This window comes from Protopterus annectens, chromosome 2.part1 (genome assembly GCF_019279795.1).
Source record: "Protopterus annectens isolate FY-2018-M chromosome 2.part1, PAN1.0, whole genome shotgun sequence".
NCBI classification, from domain to species: domain Eukaryota; kingdom Metazoa; phylum Chordata; order Ceratodontiformes; family Protopteridae; genus Protopterus; species Protopterus annectens.
Window position 1 is genome coordinate 349554196 of NC_056729.1, and position 26259 is coordinate 349580454.

Sequence of the window (26259 nt, forward strand, 5' to 3'; positions counted from 1 at the left end):
TAGAGCCAAGCCCTTTTGGAAGTCTGTTCAGTTGTTAGTCTTTTTTTCAGACGCAAAGAGCCGTACAGCTGTTACCAAAGTTATGCTAACAAATGGTAAAGACTGCTTTACCTTCATCTACTCTTTAAAAAATATTCCTTTACCAGGATGAATAAAGGCCCATTCTGCAAGGTCTATGGCTACGTCTCAGGCTTTTTGGTCTAGAGTCTCAATTGAAGACATTTGTGCTGCTGCTACTTGGTCAAATTCCCACACCGTTGTTACACATTACAAATTGGACATCATATCCAGGAGTAGAAGTGGGTTTTGTTCTGCTGTACTCCAGAATATACTTCCTTGAGAGTCACCCTGTATTCTAGTAGCTGGGACTCTGTCCCATAGGTTAATGAAATGAAGTCGACAACATCAGATAAAGAAGTTATGTTCTTAAGTTAGTTTTGTGTTGTCTGTCTTCATTTCCATTAACCTTCCCGACCCCCCTTCGCCTAGCCAAGTCTTTGGGAATCCTGGTAGAGTTTTAAAGGAATCTCTTCCTTCTGCTGAGCTCCTCATGTTCCTTTTCATTGATATTTATATACATATTTGATCTGTGTGTTTATTTAAGGGGATAGTAATGTTCTTTGTGTTATGCTTTGTTTGCAAACTCGATTGGAGGTATTTTGGGGGGGGCATTATGGGTAGGGAGAAGGAGCTCAAGTCAGGAAGCTCAAATTGGAAAGAAAGCAGATGGCTGGTTCTGAGGATCAGAACAGATATCCACGGGTTAATGGAAATGAAAATGGAGAACACAGATGGAATATTATGGTAAGAGCAGAATTTCTTTATATCTGATGTTATTTTTATTTGGGTTTGGATCTGCTCCTCGGATCAGACTCTGACACTTTTTTTTGCAGTCTAGGATCTGGCTTTCAAGCTCCTCCCTTTACCCATAATGCCCCTGACCACTGGTTTATCTCGTATTTCATTTTCCGCTCTAATGATCGGTTTGGATTTTGCACTCTTGAGGTCGGAGTCGTTAATCATTTGTGAGTGATGTACATTTTTGTTGTATTATTACAAAATCTCTTTCCTGTCTACCATTTAGCATAAAAATTTATTTAGACCTTTTTTTGCTACTAGTGTAGATTCTTTCATACCATTGCTGGTAGTGTTTCTTTCCTAAATTGTGTTCTTTGTGTGTGGTTAATTTTCTGGTATGGTGGGCAAGCCTACTGGTTTCATGAAATGCGCTTCCTGTGAGAATAAGATACCCACTTCTGCTGCCCACAGAGAGTGTGTATATTGTTTAGGCCCTGCTCATCTTCAGATTTCTTGTGAAATCTGTGTAGGTTTTAATGCCAGGGCTGTAAGTGATGGGCATAACACGCTTATTTTGGAAGGGACACTGCCTGTTTCTTCATCTGCAGTTCCTTCAACTTCAGGGGCTCAAACCCTCTCAAGAAGTCAGAAGAGTTTGGAGACCAGGGAGTCGAGTTCAGAGCCACCATCAAAAATGAAAAAGTTCTTGGATCTGACATTATTGAATCCTACTGCTACTACTAAGGGTAAGAATGCTTCAGATTTCATTTTGTCGAATCTGCTTAAACACCATCATAGGTCTCCTCGTTTCCAGTCTCCGTGCTTCTTTCTGGAGTCAGTTTCTCTGAGATTGAGGTCCCTTTTTTTTACAGTAGACTCTTTACTTCTCGTCCCGCAACATCCTCCTCCATCAGGTCTTTCCGGAGTCTTTCTGAATGTGATGTGGATAGGATGATGAGAAAGTTTGTTAGAGCTCTTTTTCAGGCAACTTTCCCATCTGATCCGCGAGTTTGCAACCATCACACTCTTTAGTGATTTCTTCTCCAATCTGACCTCTGGTTTTGGAGCTGTCAGATCCGAAGATCATGAGAGTTGATGCATCGGATCTGAGAATGGTACCTTCCTCAACTCTTACTTTCCCTGACCATTCGTCTCTATGTGTTTCAGAGCAGAACGAGTCTCTGAGCCAAAGTGTTGGCATCGAATCTGTGAGGATGACTTTGACTCTGAGGGTTTTGGAGCTGTCGCTTCCCCTCAGTGCCTCAGCATTGTACAGCTCAATTTTGATTACCTCCTCAGGGGCAGAACCAGAAGGGAGTGGAAAGTTAGCTGATCCGAGGGCTTTGGTTGCAGAGAGGCTGACTTCTACATCTCCTGGACCTTCTGCCTTCGAGGTAGTGGAAAGGGTTTTCTCCTGTCCAGGGGATCCTTTGACTATCACCTCTTCGGATCTGAGTGTTGAGTCTCGTCATCTAACTTCACAGGGACAATCAACCCATAAAAGCTTCCCGCCAGTCCCTGTACAGGGGCTCCCTTTTTCTTACAGCACTTCTCCAGAGTACCCCACGGAAGATGTTCCTTGGAAGAAACTGTGCAAAAAGAAGCATTTAGATTCCCCTCAGGAATTAACAGAGGGCACTAGTTTTGATGTGGGAGAAGGGTTCCCCCACATTTCTACCTGAAGAGGTCTCATTTGGAGACATTTTAGAAATCCTGTGTCAGAAAGGTGGATGGTCTTTCCAGAACCATTCTCAGGAGGAATCTGTGTTCCTGGAAGCTTTTGGGTCTGGCCCATCTACATCTTGGGTTACTTACATGGTGGATGACCTTATCGACCTGGTCTCCTGCTGACCAGGGAAGGAGCTGGATTCCAAAGAGTCCATCTCTAAATACCCAGATAAGATCCTCAGTGCACCACTAGACAGACGACATTGGTCCAAGGGGATTCATGTAGATGGCATGGTTGTTGCAGCAGCTACGAAAAAGGAGCTAGCTAAACAAAGCTCATCTGTCCATCCCCCAACAGAGTTTAGAGCTTTGGACAGATATGGAAAGCAAGTATATGCATCAGCGATCTTTGCTGTAAGATTGCTGAATTATCTGGCACATTTTACTATGTTAAAGGGGGAGCTTGGTAAAGGAACTCTCTAACGCTGCCCTTGGATCCATGATGGCAAAGGAAATGAAAACTTATTCTTCGTGACTGGCCACTCTACAATCCATCTCAAACACATCCTTGAGGCTAATCTCTCACAAGGCTGAAGGGTAATCACAGGCCACAGGTACAGCTGTATCCATCAGGAGGCATGTCTGGATGCACTTGTGACTTTGCAGAGTCTTTTAAAGCATCATTTGTCAATGCTTCTTTTGACAGAGCCTCCCTTTTTGGGCTTACTGTTATTGACACTTTCCTGTAGTGAACAAGTTGGAAAGACCCTGTCTGCTGCAGGAATCTGTTTTTCTACCTTGCAGAGGTCCTTCTCCATAAGTCAACATAGTGATATAAGAAAATGTGTTTTCAGAAATCTCAAGGCCTTTTCGAGATTCATGTGGAGATTCTTACCCCAGAGACAGAGGGGGAAATAATTATAGTAATGGAAGATGCTGTCCATGTGATTGAGGGGGTCTGCAAAATGAAGGGTCTCAAGATTCTTTCTCAGGCATACCTTTCCAGCATTCTTGAAAGGTCGCCAGACATTTCTTGCAGTCAGGGGATGCTTGTCTTTGCACCAGGAAGTCTTGGTAACAATCATAAAAGACACATGGGTACAAAGAATCGTGTCCAGAAGATATTTTATCCCCTCTTTACAAAATCCAACAAAGATAAGGAACAGTCTCCCCAATGTTCCACCTAGTCAGCTGGAGGAAGCAGCTCTGGAAATTTAAAAGCTGCTGGACAAAAGAGTCATCCAAGAGGTCCCATCAGACCAGAGAGGATCCGTTTTTTACTCAAGGTTCTTTTTAGTGCCAAAGAAAATGGGACCATAGACCCATCCTGGATCTCAGTCATTTAAACAAATTTATGAAGAACTCCAGATTTCAGATGGTCACAGTTCAGTCCATTCTACCATTGCTCCAGAAAGGCAACTGGATGTGTTGTATAGATCCGAAGGATGCATACTGTCACATAAAAGTGAACAGACGATCCCGAAGTTTCCTTTGCTTCTGGCTGAGAGCCAAACATGATCAGTTCAGAGCCCTTTTGGTCTCACCACAATCTGCAGGGTATTCATCAGATGCATGACAATGGTTGCAACTTATCTAAGACTACAGGGATTTAGGGTGTTTCCTTATTTAGATGACTGGCTTCTCACTGCATCAACCAGGCACCTGTTGATAACAGCCTGAGACTATCTTCTTCAGCTGACTCATTCTCTAGGTATCGCCATAAATCTTGCAAAACCCACACTTCAACCATTGCAAGTATTGAGGTTTATAGGGGCATGCCTAGATGCACTGAATCTTCAAACGTTCTTACCACAGAGCAGAATTCTTGCGCTAAGATTACATGTCAATCTGGTTCTATCTCTTCATCTTCCTCCAGCCAAACTGACTGCAAAAGCCATTGATCCCAGAGCTCTTAAAATCACATTAATACCAACAGCTCATTTTCATATGAGAATCCTTCAGTGGACTTTACAAGTCCAATGGTACATTCCACACTAACCCTTACAATGTTCAATAAAACTTTCCAAGGTATGCAAGGAATCGTTACTGTGGTGTATCCAATCGAACAAGATTTGTCAAGTTTGCCCCTTTATCCTTCCTCCACCCATCGCCACATTGAACACAGACGCCTCCCAGTTGGGGTGAGGGGGGGATTACTTTGGACAGACTGTTCAAGGTGCATAGACCCCGGTAGAGGATTTAAAAATAACACAACCTGGCACAAGTTGTGCTGACCTAGGTGTTGGACATGATTTGGGAGGTAACCTCACACTTCCTAGGAATTTTGTCTGTTTTCTAGAGCTGTATGGAAGAATTGCCTCTGTTCGTAGCTAAACCCATTCGTTCAAACATTTTGTTTTATGTTATGGTGAGTATCTTCACACAAATTTATGAAAGGTGTTTTACAGTAGTTACTTATTTAGCTCTACTTTTCTTGTGGTCAACAACTGAGGCAGACAGAGTGGGTTTCAGATTCAGTTTTTGGTAATCAAATGCCTTTTATATTTTTTCACATTACTTTAGTGTTCTTGAGAATTGAGCAAGTTTCTGTCAATTTTTGTCTTGACTTTTTTTCTGAAACAAAGTACTAATCTCTCTGTAGTTTATTCCTAACTTTAGAATTGGTCTCAGTGGAGAGATGCTGCTTTTGTATACCTTTGATGAGCAGCTGTAACTGATCTTTTATTGTTCCTTGTCATATAAAGGGGAAGCGAGATACATTTCTAAATAAAGAAATCTCAGGATAACTTGCTGCATAGTCTTCAGTCACAAAACTTATCAATGAACCTTTATTGTAGTACAGACAGTGAGAATAAGAAGTACAAAATGCACCTATATGACCCATTGTTAAATGTTCCAGTTGTTGGCTTTTGCTTCAGTCACTTGGTCCTACATGAACAGTTTCACAAAGCATTGTTAAATGTTTGTTATATGAAGGAAATAAGGATCTTATTTGACAAAATGATGTGGTAGGGGATAATTTCATAAACAAAAGTGTTTTCCTTTCTGTTTTGACTTGTATGTAAGTGAAAGTACCATGTTACTGTATTCTTGAGGAGTCATCTCCATCAAGAATGTCTCAGGCCTTGCCTTGAACCCACACTTAATCACATTTCATTGTTCAGTAGTGCTTATTGACATTGTTTGCATGCAGTTCTTCTCTTGATTAGTCAGTGATGAGTCAGAATATAAAGTTACGAAGTTTAGTAAAGTCTTATAAGTGTTCTTAACTTTCTGCACCAAGGTGATGGTGCTGATATAAAGCAAAACTTCTGACATATATTTTACTTCTGATATTTTCTTTGTGTCTTTCCTTTTTTTCTCCATCTCTCTCTGTGTAACATCTTACATTGCTGTGGACTTTGACATATGTATAATCATCTTCTTGAGGAGTCCTCTCAGAAGAGGGTAATGCACTTTAACCAAATACTTTACATGGCAATTGCTTATTAATGGGGGCTGCTGTAGAAGGTGGGCTTCCTTTTTCCCATCCCTCCATACATTGCACAGATTGGTAAATTGGGATACTTCCAGAGTGGATAATTTTTCATCTCCTTGGTCCTTAATTACCTCAAGAAAGAACTGATGCAGGGTCTGAAACTCCACTAGGAAACACAGCTATACAAATTCTGACACTGGTGATTGTTACTGATCCTCTGAAGACTACTAGAAGTTAAGTCCTGTTGAGATTAGCCTGATGATGTCTGTCCTTTGTATGATTACATGTTGCAACACCCTTAAATTTTTTCCTGCCTTTCTCCTCTTGCTGACCACAGTGCAGAATCCTCTTGCTTCTGTTGCCTAACTGCCCATGAGTTGACACAAAGTGGCTGTGCTTGCCTGTATATGCTTCCACTCACATACACACATCTTAATGTTGTAGCTGCCCCCACCCCCGAAATTTGCCAGCACCACCCACCCATCAACAGTACCTGTAGTTGCCCTAACTTTGCATCATCAAGATGAGGGCTTTTGCAGATGCCCTTTTGAGTGCCCTAATAGTTCTAGCGATGAAGTGACCCTTGTATTTGCCCCTCCTTTGCAAGTATTATTTTGAGAAATATATTATCTGTATTTTTCTGATAGACACATGAAAGAGAAAGAACAGAAACCAAATGTACTTTTTTTTCTGTAAATTTAATCATTTGGTATCTTAATTTATCCAAAGCCTTAAATGTGGCTGTGCTGTTGGAGAAATGGCCATTTCTTGTTATCCCAGGTTTAGGCTGGATCATCTTGATTTGGGAATTACAAATCCCTTTGATTTTGTCTTAGGCACAGGACTGTGTTGTGGATTTTCCCTCCTTTGAGGGTTCACAGATTTCTGTACTCGTGTAGTACTAAAAGAGTAATAAAGAAGTTGTCTTGGGTGATTTCACTACCTGGAATATGAATCGTATGAGCTTGCCATGGAATTTCTATTGATGATGGAAAAGTTTGGATTCAAGTTTTTTTCTTCAGTGACCCATTGGCCTTGCTATGCCAGCTATGAGTGGTCACTTTGGGACTGATCAAACCTTGTGGTCTGACCATTTTCTAATCCACTTCTCCCTGGAGTTTCTTCAGCTTCAGTCACTGGTACTGAATTGATCTCCAGACTGCTATTGGGAATAATTTTGGAGTCTGCATCATTAGTTCCTTCGTAAGTATAGTGCTGATTAAACAGATTGTTTAGTGAATGCCTGTGCCGTGATACTTATCGCCAGTCTGATTTTTGTTGTTCCATGATGTGTACATCCTAAATGTTTTGCGTATAGTGAGCTGTGGTCTGACCAGCAGCTTTGAGCTGCATACGTTTGGCTGGAGGTTGGGATACACACAGGGTAGAGCGCATCTGCTTCAAGACCAGTTAAACTGGACCTATATATTTGTACTAGAAAGAGATTTTGTATAACAACTCAGAATTTTTGTCTGGTGAGAGCCCTGTTGCACTGAGTCATCCAGCATCCAACTGTAGTGTTTTTAAGTTATGGATGAAGTGTGCCACCCAGCTGTCTTAACAGTTTGTAGAGCTTTTACCTCTGCTAAGTGCAGGGAGTTTGCTTGAGTCTTTGCAGATGACATGTCTTCAGTCAGAGATTCCTTCTCTGGTGTGCTATTTCAGATAGCTGTTTAGATGTAGATTTTCCTGTTTTTACTTGGACTACAGATATGTCCCCATGAAGATTTTGTATTTGCAGTTTCATCATCTTCATTCTAACTATGTTGGAATGAACTCAAAACAGATCTGGCTGGTTAAGTCTTGCCAGGAGATCCTGGGACTGATTATTCTCCAGATATTGCAGGTTCTGTTTAGAAGTGAATTTTCCTCCATCTCCTTTTAAAAGAAGCATTAACTACCCCATTTTTGAACAGACTGGTAGCTGTCATTTTTGGGAAAGGTTATTGAGAAGGTGGTACACAAACAGCTGTTTTCTTAATTTGCCATCTGACAAACTCTTTAATTCATTTTAGTCCATTTTTGATCAGGACGCAGTACTAAGATGGCTTGTTAGAGTAGTTGGTAACCTCCTTATGGTGAGGGATCAGAGGTTATAGTCTAAATTGGTCCAGGTTGACCTGTTGGCTTCATTAACACTGTGAAGAATGGGATCCTTTTTAAGTGACTTTAGAACATTTACCACCTGTCTAATAATGGAAACAACTGCCTTGCATTTTACTTCTGAAAGTTTATTAATCTGGTAGAATATGGAGTACTTCACTTTCATTTACTCTGTTGCTGCCACTGTGGTTGCTACAGGTTAGTAGCTGTATTCCTGTGCTGATGATATTCAGTTGTATGTCTCCTCCTTTCCTTTTCTCATGGTCAGATGCCCAATTTTACTAGCTTGGAAGACTGGATTTAATCCTCACTCAGATGAGCATTAGTTGACTAAAGTTTTGGAACCATAAGTAGTTCATCTCATGCCTTGTCACTTCCTAAATTAGTAAACCCCTCCCCAAAACTCACCGTTGAGAAGCCAGAGTAAAAAAACAGCTCTTCAACCCTGCTAAAACTGTAAATATCAGCTAAGCACTTCTGCTTTGACCAGAAAAAGCAGTGTCTATGTTAATTTATCAGTGAGGTACTCCGCTGCCATGCTATCAGCACCTGCTGATTGCACCTGGGATGGCTACTGTCTTTGCTCCGCCTTTATGTCTCTATTCCTAACTCCTCTCACCTTCTTCAGAGCTTCTATTTGAAGGATGTCGCCTGTTTTAGACGGTCTTTCTGCAGTGCCAGCAGTTGGGCACATGTTTTTTTGTCATAGTTATAGTAGTATAGCTGTGTACCCTGGATGTCTTGTTTACATATAGCTAATCCAGAACTCATAGCCGGCCTTAGGCATAGGCCAACTAGGCGGCCGCCTAGGGCGCTGCTCTAGCAGGGGTGCTTTTCCAGTGTTTATTTGGTGTAGGTAGACCAGGATAGGGGCACCAGGTGGTGTGTTAGGGGGTGCCATGGAGCCCTTTTGCCTAGGGCACCAGTTGACCTAAGGCCGCTCCTGACTCTGTGACCTGGGTTTTGACTGAATCTGTTAGATTCTTTCATATTACCTCTGTGCTGCAAGTTACCTGTTGTGGCTTGATCTGTATTTAAGATCTGTTGAGCTTTGGACAGTTTGGGTCCCTTGTAGTTAAAATAACTGGTAGAACATTACATCTGTCCCGTGTTCATCCACTGTTCTAAATTGCAGGACAGTTCTTCCTAAAACAAGGCTTGAAACCTCAACTAGATTTATGTTTGCTTACCTGACCCCACTAGTGAGAATTAAACATTTTTAGGAGGCCTCTTCATTGTAATTTATTCAAGGTTTACCTTATCTATTTTTATTTTATACAGTGTTTAGATTTTAAATTTAGATTTTAAGCATTATAAATTACTGAAAATCAAGGAATGAATAATGACTTTAACAAAGAAAATTGAACTAATATTGCAGATAATTTGAATGCAAAACTTTTTTTTCTTACTAGGATCACACCTCTACTGTTCCTTCTTCACAGTCAACACCTACAGATTCACCATCTCAGGGCCAGCAGTTACTCACTGAGAAGACTGAATACCAAGCCGAAAAATATTTATATTCATTTTTCCGAAAAAAAGGTAAATACCAGGGCTTTGGAAGAAACTTTTAAAAGCTCTATCATGTCATTTTGCTGCTCCAGTTGGACTGTATGAAGAAGGACTTCATTTCAGTAACCAGTGTGATTTGTGATGGTTAGATGTCTTTTATACCAGTCTGATACACTGACTGGGGGAAAAAAATATTCTAGTCTGATTCAAACAATATACTGTTCATAGGTTCATAGGTTCATAGGTTCATACTAGGCTATCTGCCCGAGGGCATTTACAAGCCTAGCCCATAGTTTTGTGGCTTACGCCACCCCTTTAGTATGGGGAACTATACCCATTATTTTGCTGTGCCTCTGTCGAGCAGTGACACTGAGGTAATCCCTGGGGTATATCTGCGATCTCCCATCCATTGGTCAAGATTTCTCTTGAACAAGGCCAGCGAGGTGCTCTGCCTCACATATACCGGGATTTTATTCCACAGCATAGGGAGTCTTTGGTTGATGAATCTATCCCTCCAGCACGTCCTATTAATAGCCATGTCAAGGTTTAAGTCTCCCGCCCTTGTGGCTCTGACGGATCTAGATTTTTTGAGGTGAAGCATATTCATCAAATCTGGGTTTGACATGGCCTTGTATGTTAGGCAAAGGTCACCTCTGAGCAAGCGGTAAGCGGCTGAATAGAGCTGGAGTTCTTTCAGTCGGGCAGCATAGGACAGATGTTTGAGACCCTTTATCCTTTTGGTGAGGAACTTTTGTGGCCTCTCCAGCTGCTGCAAGTGTCGAGTCAGATATATTCCGAATGGGGCATTGTACTCAATCATTGGTCTGATGAGTGATGAGTATAGGGAGACTATGACCTCCCTTGATCTAGATGAGAATCCCTTCATGATAAGGTGGGCAATGTAGAAGGTCTTCCTAACTACTTTAGCTACATGGGTGTCGAATGACAGACTACTATCAACCTGGGTCCCCAGGTCCCTGATAACTTCTTCTGTGCTCAGTGGATTGCCACCTATTTGGTAGCTAGGGGTAACCTTGTTTTTCCCGAAGGGTATGACTATGCATTTTTGGCATTTAACTTTAGGCCATGGCTCTGGCACCAGTTATCCGCTTCTGTGAGACCCTTCTGAAGGATATCTGTGTCAGATGTGTTTTCTACTATGGCGCCCAGTTTGCAGTCATCTGCAAACTTTGTCAGCCATAACCCTCCTGTGTTTGCTTGTACTTCGGAAAAGTAGATGCCAAACAAGAGTGGGCCCAGGACTGAGCCCTGTGGTACACCACTTGTGACAGGCTTTGAGTTTGACATGGCGCCAGCAACTCTGACCCTGTGGGTTCTGTCACTCAGCCAGTTTGAAACCCATCTTGTGATGTATGGGTTAACATTTAAGCTGATGAGTTTTTCAATGATACCCGAGTGGGGTATTGTATCGAAGGCCAGATCGAGGTAGGCTGTATGGACTGCCTTTCCCTCATCAATGGCTTTGGTGACTGTTTCGTAAAAGTCAACCAAGTTTAGAAGGCATGGTCTGCCTTTGACAAAGCCAAACTGGGATGGATCCAAAGTCTGCAAATTCCCTATGTCTTTATTTATGAGGTCCATTATGATCCTCTCCATGGCTTTGCAGATAAGGCTTGTCAAGCTAATGGGCCGGTAATTTCCAGGGTCGGTGGAGGCACCGCCTTTGTGAAGTGGGACCACAGTTGCAGTGCGCCACTCCCTGGGTTCGTATCCAGAGGTAAGACTATGATTAAACAGCTGTCCTAGCTGTGGGTTTAATTCCTCGTTGAGTGCGTGGAGCACACAGCCGGGACACCATCAGGGCCCATGGATGCTGTGTCTTTTGCTTTGGAGAGAGCAGTTCTCACTTGGGCGTTGGAGATGTTTGGGGGGCTGCAATCGCTTGGTATAGATATCTCTCCTTTTGGGGGGAGGGGGGAGAGAAGTTTGCACTGAACCTGTCAGCCAGTATGTTGGCAATGTCTATAGGATCAGTAATCTTCACATCATTTTGAACTAGTTCTGAGCATATCTGGGAGTTTCCTCCCAGGTTTCTAACATAGCTAAAGAAGGCCTTATGATTGTCTTTTGAGTCTTTAGCTATTTTTCTCTCAAAATTTGCTTTGGATGATTTTATGAGAGCTCTTAGTTTTTTACTTATAGTGATCAAGGGTGTCTTACCTTTTAAAGATTTTGCTCTATCTTGTAGTAGCTTCCTCCTTTTGTTGTAGAGTTTGTTTATGGCTGGGGTCCACCAGACTGGACGCTTGCCTTTGGTACAAAGAGTCTTTGTTTTGCTTGGGATTGCCTTATCCATGCAGTCCTGCAGGTGTTGGTGTTTTTGTGTGTCTCACAATAATTTTGAAGTAAATAGTCAGAAATGGGTATGCTCTAATGATTATACATTTTTTTTTTGGGGGGGGGGGTGAAAGGCAGGTATTGGACCAAATTGATAAACAACTGTGCCTGTGATAGATAAATTGCCTTTGTGAATTCTATGTTTGGTGCTTATTTTGTCTGATATATGAAACAATGTATTAAAGATATCAAGTTGCACAGATTAATAACTTTTTTCATTGTATCTAATTTAAATAAAATAAAATTGGTAATGTTTTCTGAAAAGGAGTTTCTCTTAGAACCAAGGATAACTTCTAAACTGAATTGGAAGGAAAGATCTGTGGATACACAGGCAGGTATGAGAGGCATCAGCTGGAAATGGGAAAAGATACACAAGTCCTCTTCCATTTCTTTTGAAAGTGTTGGGTTCTTTATGTTCAGAAGTGGGCCATTAAACTTCAGAAAAGAGGGTTGACCTGAATCAGTCCATCTGATAAGTAAACTGTCAACAGTTGGAGATGAGCTAAATCATATTATATGAATATTTTTGCTGGGAATGAAGCATGGTGTGTAATAACTAAAATAGTTATTGTGCCTTCACTAATGAAACAGAGCCTGTTGGGTGGTACTTTGTAACCTGCTTTCCCCTAATCAAGCAATTGTAAACAGTTTTACTGTGTCAGTGTTGGTAGAGTACTGCAAAAGAAAACCTAAGCAGTACCCCATCTCTTGTGCTCTCAGAGCAAGATTGTTATACATGTTAGATTACTGTTTTGAGCAAGGCTCAGACCATGACAACATAACATGTTAAGTTGTCTATCTCGCCTTTGTTCTTGCTAGTTGGGATCGGAGCCGATCCTCAGCTCCGACTCGGCCATCTTCTATAGCTCAAGAGCGGTTTACTGGCTCGAGGCTACCCCTTATCTCATGATGCCTAGCGATAGCTACCCAGATCTCGTTTGCCGCTTCAGCTGCGAGGTGTCGTTTTTCTGGCTCAGGCTCGTATAAAGTTTCTTTATAGAACTTTGTTACTAGAAATAGTCTTTTTACAAGGGTTATTGTTAACTTTTAGTCTTATTTTTGTTGTGTTAGCTAGCGTGTATTTGTAGCTTCCTTCCCTTCCTTGTAGAACTCGTTTAATTTAGAGAGTCCCCCCCCCCCCCTTATCCTTTTCTTGTCAGGTTAGCCGTTTAGGTTAGAGGCGTTCCTGCTACCTTCTTTATAGACTAGCCGTTTAAGTTAGAGGCTTTCCTATCTAAAAAAAAAAAAAAAATTATCCTTTAGCTTTAGTCTGTAGTATAGTGTGTTTTTGTGTAGACTGTATTTTGCTTTGTTAGCTATTGTTGTATTTCTTGTTACAGGATGTCAAAAGAATCCAAAGTGTCTGGGTTCAAGAAGTGTGACTCATGCTGTCAGAAAATGTCTCTGACAGATGGGCACACTTCATGCGTCTATTGTTTAGGCGCTGTGCACCTGCAGGACTCTTGTTCTATCTGCCATGCATTTAGTCCAAGAGTTCTGCAGGAGCGTAACAATAAGCTTATTCTTAGGGGGTCTTTTAAAGCCCCAGGATTCACTGGCCAAGACCTCTCAGCCTGTGAAATCCCCTAAATCTACCAAGCCGTCGGCTCCAAGTTCGGAGCCATTGTTGGTTCAGACTCTACTTGTTACTTTGGTTCAGGCTGGCACCGATAAGACTATCTCCCCATCGGCTCCATCAGAAACTTCGGAGCCTTCGCGGAGCTATAAGAGGCTGAGGTCCCCTTCTTTGGAATCGATACATTCGGTTCCTCGGTCTCCCCTGCTTCAGAGCGAGCGCAGTCACAGATCTTCTCACTCTTCTCGATCCTCTAGGCTGTCGGATCACGATGTGGAGAGAGTGGTCAATAGGTTGCTAAAGTCGCAGGCACTTGCCAAGATGTTGTCCAGCCCTCCTCAACAGGTGTCGGCTCCGTCCACTTCTATTGATGTTCCTCCTCCGACTCCATTGAGTTCTGAGCCGGAGTTCGTTGGGTTCGAGTAGTGGAACTCTATCTCCTTCTGTTCCGTTGTCAGCTCCGATCCCCTCAATGGTGCTATCTGTCGAGGGATCTGGGCGCCGGGGCTCCCTCGTCAGCTCCGAGGGGGTGAGTGGCATTGGACCCTTGTCCGACCCCGTTCTCCCTCTCCGAGCTTAGGCGCAGGTGAGTTCGGCTCCTACATCGGTCTCGGAGCAGTCTCCCTCGGTGCGGTGAAGGATTCCGATTTCCTTGGAACCGGAGCCTTCTCTGCATTGTGGCAGGGACACCTTCAATGTCATGAGGAGTGTGCTGGCCACTGAGTCAGCTCCAGTATCCGCCCCACCGGCTCCGTCCCCTATAGTGCCTGTGCCAAACTCTGCTCCTCCTCCAGACCCCAAGCGTGGGGAACTGGTGCTCCAGGGCACCCCATTGGGTGTTTCCTCTTCTTCCAAGGCCTCCCCTGATCATTCAGAGGAGCCCCCCCGTAAGAAGAAGTGCAAGAGGAAGCACATTGACCCCCCTGAGTCTGTCACTTCTGATACAGACTTAGATGATTCGGAAGGGTCTCCGAGATCCCCCTCTGAAGATGTTTCCTTCTCGGACATCCTAGAAATGCTTAAGCAGAGGGGGAACTGGAATCCCCTAGCCCCTACCGAGGATGAGTCTGTATTCCTGGATGCGTTCGGTTCCCAAACTTGCATCTCCTGGGTTTCTCCGCCTTTCGATCCACTTATGTCAGTGGTGGCTTGACAGGCTTGGTCAGCTCCGGATACAGTGGAACCAACTCCCAGGAGACCTGGCAAGTTCATCACAGCACCCCATGATAAGCAGTTCCTTATCAAAGGTGTTTCTGTTGATGCCATGGTGGTAGCAGCAGCCACCAAAAAAGAGTTAGCGAAGACCTCTTCATCTGTCTATCCTCCTAACAAGGAGTCTAGGACCATGGACAGATACGGGAAGCAGATGTTTGCTTCAGCGACCTTTTCTATGAGTTCACTAAACTACTTATGCCATTTTACCCGGCTTCAGAGGGATCTCCTTAAAGAGCTCAGAGATACCCTTCAAGATCCATCAGCTGAGGGGGCTCAAGCTAAAGTAGCTTCCCAGCTGGCGACACTTAATTCTGTAATCAACTCCTCCATGAGGCTCATTTCCTATGCAGCCGATGGTGCGAGTAGAGCCTCAGGTATGGGTGTGGCCTTTAGGAGGCATGCATGGATGCAGCTGTGTAATTTTGCAGAACCCTTTAGTGCGTCGTTCACCAACACCCCCTTTGATGGTTCCTTTCTTTTTGGACCACAGGGGAAAGACACTTTGACTAGGTGTGAGCAGGAAGGCAAGACTCTCTCTGCTGTGGGAGTCCGTTTTTCCACTCCTTCTAGACCATACCCCAAGGGTCAGAAGGGTGGTAAAATGTGGTTCCGAAAATCCCAGGGAGCCTCGCCTGACACACATAGCGATTTTTTTACTCCAGGGGCAGAGGGGGAAACAATAACAACAGACGCTGCCCTCATGGCAGAGGGGGTCCGCAGAACCAGGGCAACAGAGAATCTTTCTCTGATAAATCCTTTCAGCATCCCTGAAGGGTTGCCCGACTGCCTGCCTTTGGAGGCAGTCGGGGGAAGACTTTCACTCTACCCAAAAGCCTGGCAAAATTTAATGCAAGACAGATGCGTACGGTCCATTATATCCAGAGGTTACAAAATTCCCTTCTGTCAATCCCCCTTACCGTCAAGAAAATCCCTTCCAGATGTTCCACCCAATCTGAGGGACCAAGCAGTAATAGAAGTTTCAAAACTGCTAGAAAAAAGTGTCATCCAGGAAGTCCGGGCAGACCAGCACGGATCCGGAACTTACTCAAGGTTCTTTTTGGTACCAAAAAAGAAGGGAATGGAGACCTATTCTGGATCTCGGCAGACTAAACAGGTCTGTTCAAAGAACAAAGTTTCAGATGGTCATGCTACAGTCCCAGTCTACCCTTTCTGGGTCAGGAGAATTGGATGTGCTCGATAGATCTTCAGGATGCGTCCTTCCATATCAAAATGGACAGGCGCTCCAGGAGATTTCTTCACTTCCAGCTGGGAGCCAGTCATTACCAGTTCAGAGCTCTGCCCTTTGGTCTCACCACAGCCCCCAGGGTGTTCACCAAATGTATGGCAGTGGTCACGGCTCCCCTGAGATGTCTAGGATTCCAGGTGTTTCCATATCTAGACAACTGGCTCCTCACTGCTACTACCAGGCATCAACTTCTGCAAGCCAGGGACTACACAATCACAATCTGCTCTCAGCTAGGCATTACAATAAACTTTGAGAAATCTGCCTTGTTGCCCTGTCAATTTATCACCTATATAGGAGCAGACTTAAGGAGCATGTCCGCAAGGCTACCGCCAGAAAGGGTGTCTACAGTTCGCCAGCAAGTACAAATTCTAATGCTGAAAGAAATGCAAAAGAATCCAAGTCAGGTTCTTCCTTCAAACTCTGGGTTCCATGGCAGTGGCAATTCTTCTAATCCCACTGGCCCATGTTCACATGAGGATCCTTCAGTGGCTTCTGTTCACACAGTGGTCTTTCCAACAGCTGCCCATGTCTCATATGATAATGATTACAGAAGCATGCAAAACGCACCTTTTCTTGTGGATGGTCTCCCCACTAGTGACTCAGGGCAGACCCTTCATTCAGCCCCCTCCAGTTGCCACAGTGACCTCAGACACATCCCTAATAGGGTGGGGGGGGGCATTATCAGGGCAGGACAGTCCAAGGCACTTGGCAGCCTCACGAGTAATAAACGTCCTAGAAATGAGAGCCGTGCTCCTAGCGTTGCAAGCCCTTCAGGACTTTCTTCCTTCTGGGACCATTGCAATTCAAACGGACAACATGTCCGTGGAGTGGTACATCAGCAAGCAGGGCGGAACCAGGTCCTACCCCCTATGTCGAGAAGCACTCAGACTCTGGCACTGGGCGATTTCCTCCCAATGTTTTCTGATTGCAACGCAAATCCCTGGGAGGTCCAATGTCATAGCGGACAGGCTCAGCAGAGCTATTCTCATGCCTCACGAGTGGTCTCTGAATCAGGAAGTTGCGGATCTTATCTTCCGCAAATGGGGACAGCCTTGCTGCGATCTTTTTGCCACCTCCTTCAACAGCAAATGCAGCAACTACCTCTCCCTTCTTCCGCTTCCAGGTCACTCACCCAGAGACGCTGTAGTCCACTATTGGCCTCAGGGACTTCTTTATGCCTTTCCTCAGTTTCCCCTGATTCCAAAACTCATACAGAAAGCAATATCGTTGGGCTGCAAAATGATCCTCATTGCCCCCTACTGGCTTCGACAGATATGGTTCCCGTTCCTGCACCATTACCTTCTCGATCAGCCCTGGACTCCCGATTCCAGACCTACTGATTCATCAGTCAGGCAGGTTGCATCAATCCCTCCAAACACTCCAGCTCACAACTTGGTTGCTCCACTTCCAACCTTAGCCAGGCTTCCCAGCATTTCCCAGGCTGTACGTGAGATTGTCTCCTCTCACAAGTCCAGAACTAGAAAAACTTATGCTAGTAAATGGAAACGTTTTTCTTGTTTGGCAGAGGCTAGGAACGTAGATCCCTTTTCAGCTCCAGTCCAGGAAATTCTGGAATTCCTAGCACAACTTTTTCATTCCGGGTCCACTTCTGCTGCAATCAGGGTTCAATTGGCGGCCATTTCTAACTTTCATGTTAGGTTATCAGAGTCAAACATTATGTCTCATAAGCTCTGTAAAGCTTTTTTAAGAGGGACTACTCTCCTTAGACCTCCAGTGAGAGATCCCCCTCCTCCTTGGGACCTTAATTTGGTACTAACCTTCTTAATTCTGCCCCCCTTTGAACCAGCAGTGTCCTGCTCCATTAAGTTTCTATCTTGGAAAACACTCTTTCTGGTAGCTATTACTTCAGCCAGACGCATCTCTGAACTTCAGGCACTATGTGTTCGTCCTCCACACTTGGTTTTTTATAAGGACAGGGTTGCTCTGAGGACTAATCCTTCGTTTCTAAAGTCTGCACAGAAAATAATTTAAACCAATCTATAGACCTTCCTGTGTTTTTCCCTAACCACACCAACAAGGCAGAGTACAAATTACACCAATTGGACGTTCATAGACAATTGCGTTTTTACCTGCACAGGACTAAGGAAATAAGAAAGTCGGACCAACTATTCCTTTCCTATGCTCTAGGTAAACAAAGTCTCCCAGTTTCCAAGATGACCTTATCCAGGTGGTTGTCTCACACTATTACTTTCATCTATCAATTAAGAAACAAAGAGTTGCCTATCAAACCAAAAGGTCATTCTACTAGGACCTTAGCCACCTCTGTAGCCTTCCAGTCTAGGTTGCCCATGGATTCTATCTGTGCAGCTGCTACGTGGGCAAATCATACCTTCATTTCTCATTACAAGCTAGATATGGTCTCCAGGAGCAGAGCTGACTTTGGTTCCACTGTTCTGAAGAGTCTGTTCCAATGAGCTACCCAGGATTGTAGGTGCTAGGGACGCTGTCCCAACCAGCAAGAACGAAGGCGAGATAGACAACTTAACATAAAGAAGTTATGTACCTACCATAACGTTCCATGTTAGTTGTCTTCATCTCACCTTCTTTCTTGTGTCCCACCCTCCATCCCTCTGTCCTATTGGACCGAGAGGAGTTCTGGTTTCACTGGCTGAGTGTTCTCTGTTTTGTTTCCTCTACTGACTTCGAGAGTATGACAGGTATACTTAATCTGTTTGTTTGGACAGGTTGACTCTCTGGCTATGTCTGGGGTTAGCTATTTCAAACGAGATCTGGGTAGCTATCGCTAGGCATCATGAGATAAGGGGTAGCCTCGAGCCAGTAAACAGCTCTAGAGCTATAGAAGATGGCCGAGTCGGAGCAGAGGATCAGCTCTGATCCCAACCAGCAAGAAAGAAGGCGAGATGAAGACAACTAACATGGAACGTTATGGTAGGTACATAACTTCTTTTTCTCAGTCTTCAGGCCTTCTCCACTCCAAAAGTATCACTTTCGGGGAACCATGAACTGTTTGTAGGAATTTTTAAATGACCATCTGGAGAATGTTTTCTCCAAAAAATAAAAAATGAGCAACTTGGATATGATGAGTATGATGCAGTCAGTGTTGTCCTTCCATTTTATTTTCTACTAACAGACTTTAGCCTTAGATTGAGTGTCTTGTCATTCGGGCTGCAGCAGTAACATGCTGTAGCTTGCAGTTCTCAACAGTTCTGATGTACAGGCTGACATCCCTACTCTGGGCCAGTAATCAAGGAGCCTGAATCCTTACACTGACACTGGTGAGGGACATTCACTTGGAACAGCAGTAGCTACACACAGTATTTCTAGATGCAGCTCTCTCTACCAAGCACAATTTCCCTTAAGAGCACACAAGGAACATACTCATTCCGAGGGCTGGATTTCCCTATCCCTCTCTCCAGGCCCCCCCAGTAAGACTCCCCACTGGCACAGCTGTAGAGTTGAGTCCTCAGCAGAGTGTTCCAAGCCAAGTTCTCCACCACATTCTCTGTGAAACCAGTGCTCTGTGTCCCTGCTCCAAGTAGCTGATACACACACTCTGAGATTTGATTTTCACACACACACACACACACACACACCTGGGAAAGGCTTGCACAGATTTACCAACTATGCCCCCTCTGCCCAGACTACAGCATAGGTACTGCCACCAGAACACTCCAAGGCTTTTACAAGGGTACCCAATTATACTAAGTAAAATTAATACTAATACAAATGATAGTGTTTGACCAATGCAGCAAGACTGTCAGGAGCAGCCATAGTGTCACCAAATAAATAAGTACTCTCAAAGGTTAAAATATTCTCCAAAAGACTAGCTACTATGAAAAGTTTATTTACATTTAATAATACTAAAAGAGCATGAAAGTACTAAGTATCTATTTACAATAAACACCAGAATTTCAGTCACAGGAAATATTAAAAATAACACCAATGAAAAGATTCACTCAGATACATAAAAGCAATACTTAACTAATCTCACTATATTTTCCTGACTGATCTAAAGTATTACTACTGTTCCTAGTTCATTTGCTAGAGCAAGGCAAGATGAAGTGGGTGAATGATCTTCCTTCTTTGCCAGATTTCAAAAACAGACTGCACTGAGACCACTTCTCATCTAGTATTAAAACATCATTTTAGTGCTGGATTACAGAATGGCATCACATACACCTGGTCATCTGACTGTGGTTCCCACACTGCCCCCTTTGCTAGAAACCAAATCAGAATTTAACACGTGTGTTACCATGCACACAGAGTTTTTCTGAGATAGTTTTATAGCTTCCAGATTCTATAACATATGTCAAAACGTCCACCCTTCCAGGATAACAATTCGTTCACCTCTAAGGACAAAACAGTAGGATTCCTAGTCCTGGTTTTCACACACGTTTTGTCTCTGACTGCAATCAGAACTGTAAGATGCAGTCCTTATGGCCTAAACCAGGTAACTTATTTTTAGACTTTTTTCAGAGGTAGGTGGGCGGAGATAACCTCTTTTCTTCCAGTATTCTCAGTTACAATATATTAATTTCAACAATTATAATACAGTCTGACATACAGGTGTACTTATTTTCTGTCCAGCAGGACCCACTGTTGGTACATTTTTAAAACAACCAGCTTTACAAATACATTTTCAACACAAGCACCTGTACAAATCAGTTTGATATACAAATGATGTGTAATGCTTTACAAAACTCCAGTTAGCTATGCTGGCATATGTTTCACATCCACTGCTGTACTTTTCTTTGCATAGCTGGCAATACCACACATCATCACACAGGCTACAGAAGCAAAGGCTGTAGAAAGCACCCACTCACAGGCCAAAAGGGCTGTAGAAAGCACCCACTCACAGACCACATTTTTAAAGTAATTTAAAAGCAGACCCAGCTACTGTATTGTCCTCTGGTCAGGAGCAAAGGCTCGGCCACTAGCTTCCCTACCCTTGACCAGAGTGCTCAGAACTTTAACTTTCCATAGGTATAGACAGAGTGGATAAAGGATCATTACATCCACCAGTTTATCTGTAAAAGCTGCAAACTGTCTGGTTCATCCAATTACATATTAGACCTCTAAACAGTTGCAGGAAAATATGCAGGCTGTTCCTGAAAGAGAAACTCAAAACATTAGCACTTGACAAATTAAGAGTGCCTGTCAAAGTTTACATATCATGCTGCAGCTTCTAGAACATTTACCTTTAGAGTGGATTTGAGAAGATATACCTGGTGGAGAGCACAGGTGTATCCAGATGATGTGAAACTCCAGCTGCTGGATCTGCCATTCTTCACTGAATCTTTATTTGGGAAACCTAATCATGGAATTGCAGGGGATATAGTTGCAATTCAAGTTTATTTATGCTCTTGTCTCCTAGTCATGATAACAATCAAAATAAATAGTAAAAGCAAATAACAAAGAGAGACAGTAACCCTGGGCCTGTACTGAAAATGGACTCAGGCCCAGTAACAAATGCAATAAATAAATAATATATAAATAAATAAAATAAAAAAAGTGAATATGTCGGGTAAAAGTAACAAAGAATGAGCTTACAAAGATAGAAACATTGTTCCAAAATTTGATTGGATGGCTGGATATGTAGAACTGTTCAGAACTGCATGACAAAAATTCGGAAAACCAGAACAATAAATGAGTACAGAAATTGTTTGGTACATGTTAAGTCACTCGATGTGCTTTTAAACACAAGAAAAGTGTCAACAGGAACTGCAGTGAAAGCTTTTTTCCCACACCTACACCTCAGTACTACAGAAATTACTGAGACTGAGACCCTTTTGTAGAAAGCGAACACTTGCACAAAAACATTTAGGAGGCATCAAGCTGCTACCTCGTTTTTTGACATCATACAAGGCCAGTTACAGGCAGAAAAAACATACCCCAGCCAGAGTTCATAGGTTCATAGGATGGTACTAGGCTGTCAGCCCTAGGGCCTGTACAAGCCTAGCCATAAAAACTCCCTGGCTATTTCTTCCCACACTATTTACTTCCCTGGACCCCCTGTCTATCAGGATGACTGACGTGATCCCCGGGGTGAATTTCCTTTCTCCCATCCAATCATCAAGGTTTTTTTTGAAGAGGGCCAAAGAGGCGTCTGCTTGACATGTATGGGCAGTCTATTCCAGAGTCTGGGGAGTCTCTGGGTCAGGAACCTATCCCTCCAGCATGTTTTATTTATTGTGATGACAAGATTTAGATCCCTGGAGCGTGTGGCTCTGAGGGATTGGGATTTCTTTAAGTGTAGCATGTCCAGCAGCTCTGGGTTTGACATGGCCTTATATGTTAAGCAGAGATCGCCTCGGAGTAGACGATATGCGACAGAGTAGAGTTTTTTAAGGCGTTCAGTATAGGGCATCTGCTTTAGGCCTGTGATTCTTTTAGTGAGGTATTTCTGTGGCCTTTCCAGTTGTTGCAGATGTCTTGAGAGGTACATACCAAATAAGGCGTTGTATTCTATAGTGGGACTAATGAGGGATGAGTACAGTGGGACAATGACCTCCTTTTTTCTGGATGGAAAGCCCTTAGTGATGAGGTGTGCCACATAGAAGGATTTCCTGACTGTTGTGGCGATGTGGTTATTGAAGGTGAGACCACTGTCCACCTGTGTTCCTAAGTTGCTTATCACACTTTCAGTGTTTAGTGTACTGCCACCTATGTGATAATTCACGGGTACATGTTTTTTTCCAAAGGGGATAACTATACATTTCTTGGCATTGAGCTTGTGCCCATGGCTCTGGCACCAAGCATCTGTTTCTGTAAGGCCCTTTTGTAGAGTATCCACATCATTTGGGGATTCAATAATGGCTCCCAGTTTGCAATCATAGTTTCATAGGTAGGTACTAGGCTATCGGCCCAAGGGCCTACGTAAGCCTAGCCAGCAAGGTTCCATAGCTTACACCACCCAAGAAAGTTATTTTCCGGTGCCATTGTCCACCAGAGACGCAGAGGTGATCCCTGGGGTGTATTTCCTATTTCCCATCCACTCATCTACGAACTTTGTTAGCCAGAGTCCCCTAGTGTTGGCCTGTACTTCAGAGAAGTAGATCCCTAACAAGAGAGGTCCCAGGACTGAACTCCTGAGATACTCCACTTGTCTGGAGCTGGATTTGGAGTCAGCTACTTTTACAGTGTGGGTTCTGTCAGTAAGCCATTTGGCAACCCATCGAGTGACGTAGGGATTAATGCCCAGATTAGTAAGTTTATCTAGGATTCCAGAGTGAGGTATGGTGTCAGAGGCCTTGGCAAGGTCCAGATAGGCTGTGTGGACTGCCTTACCCTCGTCCACGGCTCTGGAGACTGATTCGAAGAAGTCAGTAAGGTTCAGGAGACAAGATCGGACCTTCACGAACCCAAACTGGCTGGGATCCAGTGTTTTAAGGTTGCCAATATCTTTGTTTCTAAGTTCCATGATAATACGTTCCATGGCCTTGCAGATCAGGCTCGTCAGACTGATGGCGCGGTAGTTCCCAGGATCCAAGGTGGATCCCCCCCTGTGGAGTGGGATAACTGTAGCTGTGCGCCACTCAGTGGGCATGAAGCCTGAGGTGAGGGTATGATTAAACATGACACTTAGGTGAGGTGCCAGTTCATTTTGTAGTTCATGTAGTACACAGCCCGTGATGTCATCTGGTCCCATGGATGCTGTATTCTTAGTTTTGGAGAGTGCATTTTTTACCTGTGTGGCCGTTACCGGAATTTGGCAATCTTCCAGTATTGAGATGGACCATATAGGGGGTGAGAGGGGGGGAAGTTGGCACTGAATCTATCTGCCAGGATATTGGCAATATCCATGGGATCTGTATATTTAATGCCATTCTGTTGTAGCTCAGAGCAGATCTGAGCATTGCCATTTAGATTCTTGGCATAGTTATAGAATGCCTTGTGGTTGTCTTTGGAATCTTTGGCAATTTTATTTTCGTAACTAGCTTTGGAGGATTTTATCAGGGATCTCAGCTTCTTACTGAGGATGGTAAGGGAGTTTTTTGCATCCTGGGATTTTCCTCTTTTCTGCAACAGTTTTTTCCTTTTGTTGTAAAGTTTGTTTATGGCAGGGGATCACCAGATTTTTTTGGAGGAGAGCATCTTGGTTCTATTTGGGATGGCACAATTCATGCACGATTGGATGTTCTCGTACAGTGCCTTAGCGTAGGACTCAGCAGACGAACTTTCAGTTCCCGTCTGCATGGGTGTCATGAAGTTTGTAACTTCTGATTTGAGTAGCATGACATTGGCCTTGGAGAAGTTTTTTATGGAGGTTTCCTTACTGAGGGGTGGGGGGTGGGATGTGGATGTTAAGGGTGATTAGCTTATGGTCTGACCTGACCAATGAGGGGGTGACCACAGGTGTGGAGCATCGATTTCCCATGTTGGTAATAACCAAGTCTAGGATATTGGAGCCCCTGGTGGGACTGTGGATTAGTTGATCCAGGGCATTGAAATTTATGAATTCCAGAAACCGTTGGGCAAAGGTGTTGGTGCACGAGTAGTTTTCCCAGTTAATGGCAGGTTAGTTGAAATCACCCAGTATTAGGGTGTTTGGTTGTATATTAATATTTTCCAGTATGTTTAGAAAGGTATAGTGAGAATCTTGGGGCATGGTGGGGGATCTGTAGCAAGCTTCATTCTGGATTGCAGCCTTACCTAGTGTTAGTTGCACCTGAAGAATTTCAGATGCATTGTGTTGGGCAACTAACCTGTTGGTGTGAATATGGACACTCCTCCACCTTTAGTGTTTCGATCCTGGTTTAGTAGCCGAAACGTGTCGTAAGAGTTGTAGCCTGGTATTGCAGGGGTGCTCTCTGGAGCCTTGAACCAGGTGTCAGTTACTGCACAGATATCGATGTTCTCCATTTTTAGGAGTGCCTTGAGAGAGTGCATGTTGAGGTTTAGACTTATGGCATTGAGCAACATTACGTTCAGATTTTGCATGCTTGTACCTGTTATGGTGGTGGTTTTGTCCTTTGAACTTTGCCTAAAAAAGGCACTATAGGGGTGGCAAGAGCCTTAGCCAGTAACCTGAATCCCAGGGGCGACAGGTGCTTACCATCTCTGGCAAAGCATCATGGTCTGTCAATCATGTCCCAGGCAGACAGATACTGGATCCCCTTTGAATGACACCAGAAGCTTAGCCAATTGTTGAAGTCAGTCATATTGTCCTTATGTTGTGGTATCATTCTGGGCGAAGGCAGGATGCTACTCAGGGCTAGGGTCATACCTGCCTGGGCCACATGATCCGAGAGCTCTTCCATGTCTCTTTTCATGTAGTCCAGGGAGGTACATCTCAAGTCATTCACTCCAACATGGACAATGACAGAGTCATATTTGTACTTGTTGTGGAGTGACTTGAGTGCATGAGTTATGTGGTGGATCCTGGTGCTTGAAAGGCAGCTCACTGTAATTTTCTCCTTGTTCAGCCTGATGAGTGGGACATCAGTGTGCCTGACTATAGAGTCACCTATGACTAAAGTGTTTAGGTACGTTGTCTTGCCTTAGGGGCTGTTGCTGGGTGGCACACTGGTGTTGTGAGCTATGTGACACTGGTTGTGATTGGTGTTTGTTTGCATTTCAGCTTTGGAGGTCCTTGTTGCTTGGGCGGGTTACAGTTAAGGGCCTCCGCATATGTGGATTTAGTGTTGTTATGTGTGGGTGTTGGTGGTGTGAGTTTAGAAGGGCTATGTGTTGCTTGAGGTGTAGTGCGGGTGTTAACCTTCTCCTCTTGACTGTCTAGCACAATCTTGGGTGGAGAGAGCGTTGCTTCCAGTTTGGCTATATAAGTGCATCTCTCACAGGTTATAGTGTTGGGTGGTAGGAGGAGAGGGTTGTCTGTGTACATGAGGCAATTGCTGCATTGCCCCAGTATGCCCAGATTCACCAGGTGGACAGAAGAAATCAACGGAAGCTGACCCTTGGACCTGCCTGGTTTGGTGCTTTTTTTTTTTTTGTTTGTTTTTTTTAAAGTACAGGAGCTGTTTTCCCTTACCTTAGCAAGGTACTTTGCAATTATAGGCTGTTTAGTGCCTGTGATTAATATCTCCTTATTAATAAGGGTTGGGAGGGTGGCCTAATGGTTAAGGTGTTTGCCTTATAAACACAAGATGCAGGGTTTGAGTCTCACAAGGGATAATTGGCTAGGCTTAAAATGGCTTGCAAGGGCAGTTAGCCTAGTACTAATCTATGAACCTATGAACCTATAATAAGGAGAGTTGAGTGCTTGTATCGGTTTAAGGCTTCCTAGTGCTTTCCAGCAGGTATTAGAGCAAGTGCTAGTCACAGGGATGCTTAAAGGTAAGATGAAAAAAAATGTTTTATCCTAAATACTGCAGTGTGCACTAGAGAAGTTAGATGTGAAAG

At 43.7% G+C, this 26259-nt stretch overlaps 1 protein-coding gene across 1 annotated transcript in view; it reads left to right on the forward strand.

The window, feature by feature from the left end:
• Positions 1 to 26259, forward strand: part of LOC122794056 (ligand-dependent nuclear receptor corepressor-like protein) — a 1533107-nt gene that overhangs the window by 931349 nt on the left and 575499 nt on the right. The window contains exon 2 of the mRNA XM_044062184.1: positions 9421 to 9550. Coding sequence (XP_043918119.1) covers positions 9421 to 9550 — 130 coding nt within the window. The remainder of the gene's footprint in view (positions 1 to 9420; positions 9551 to 26259) is intronic.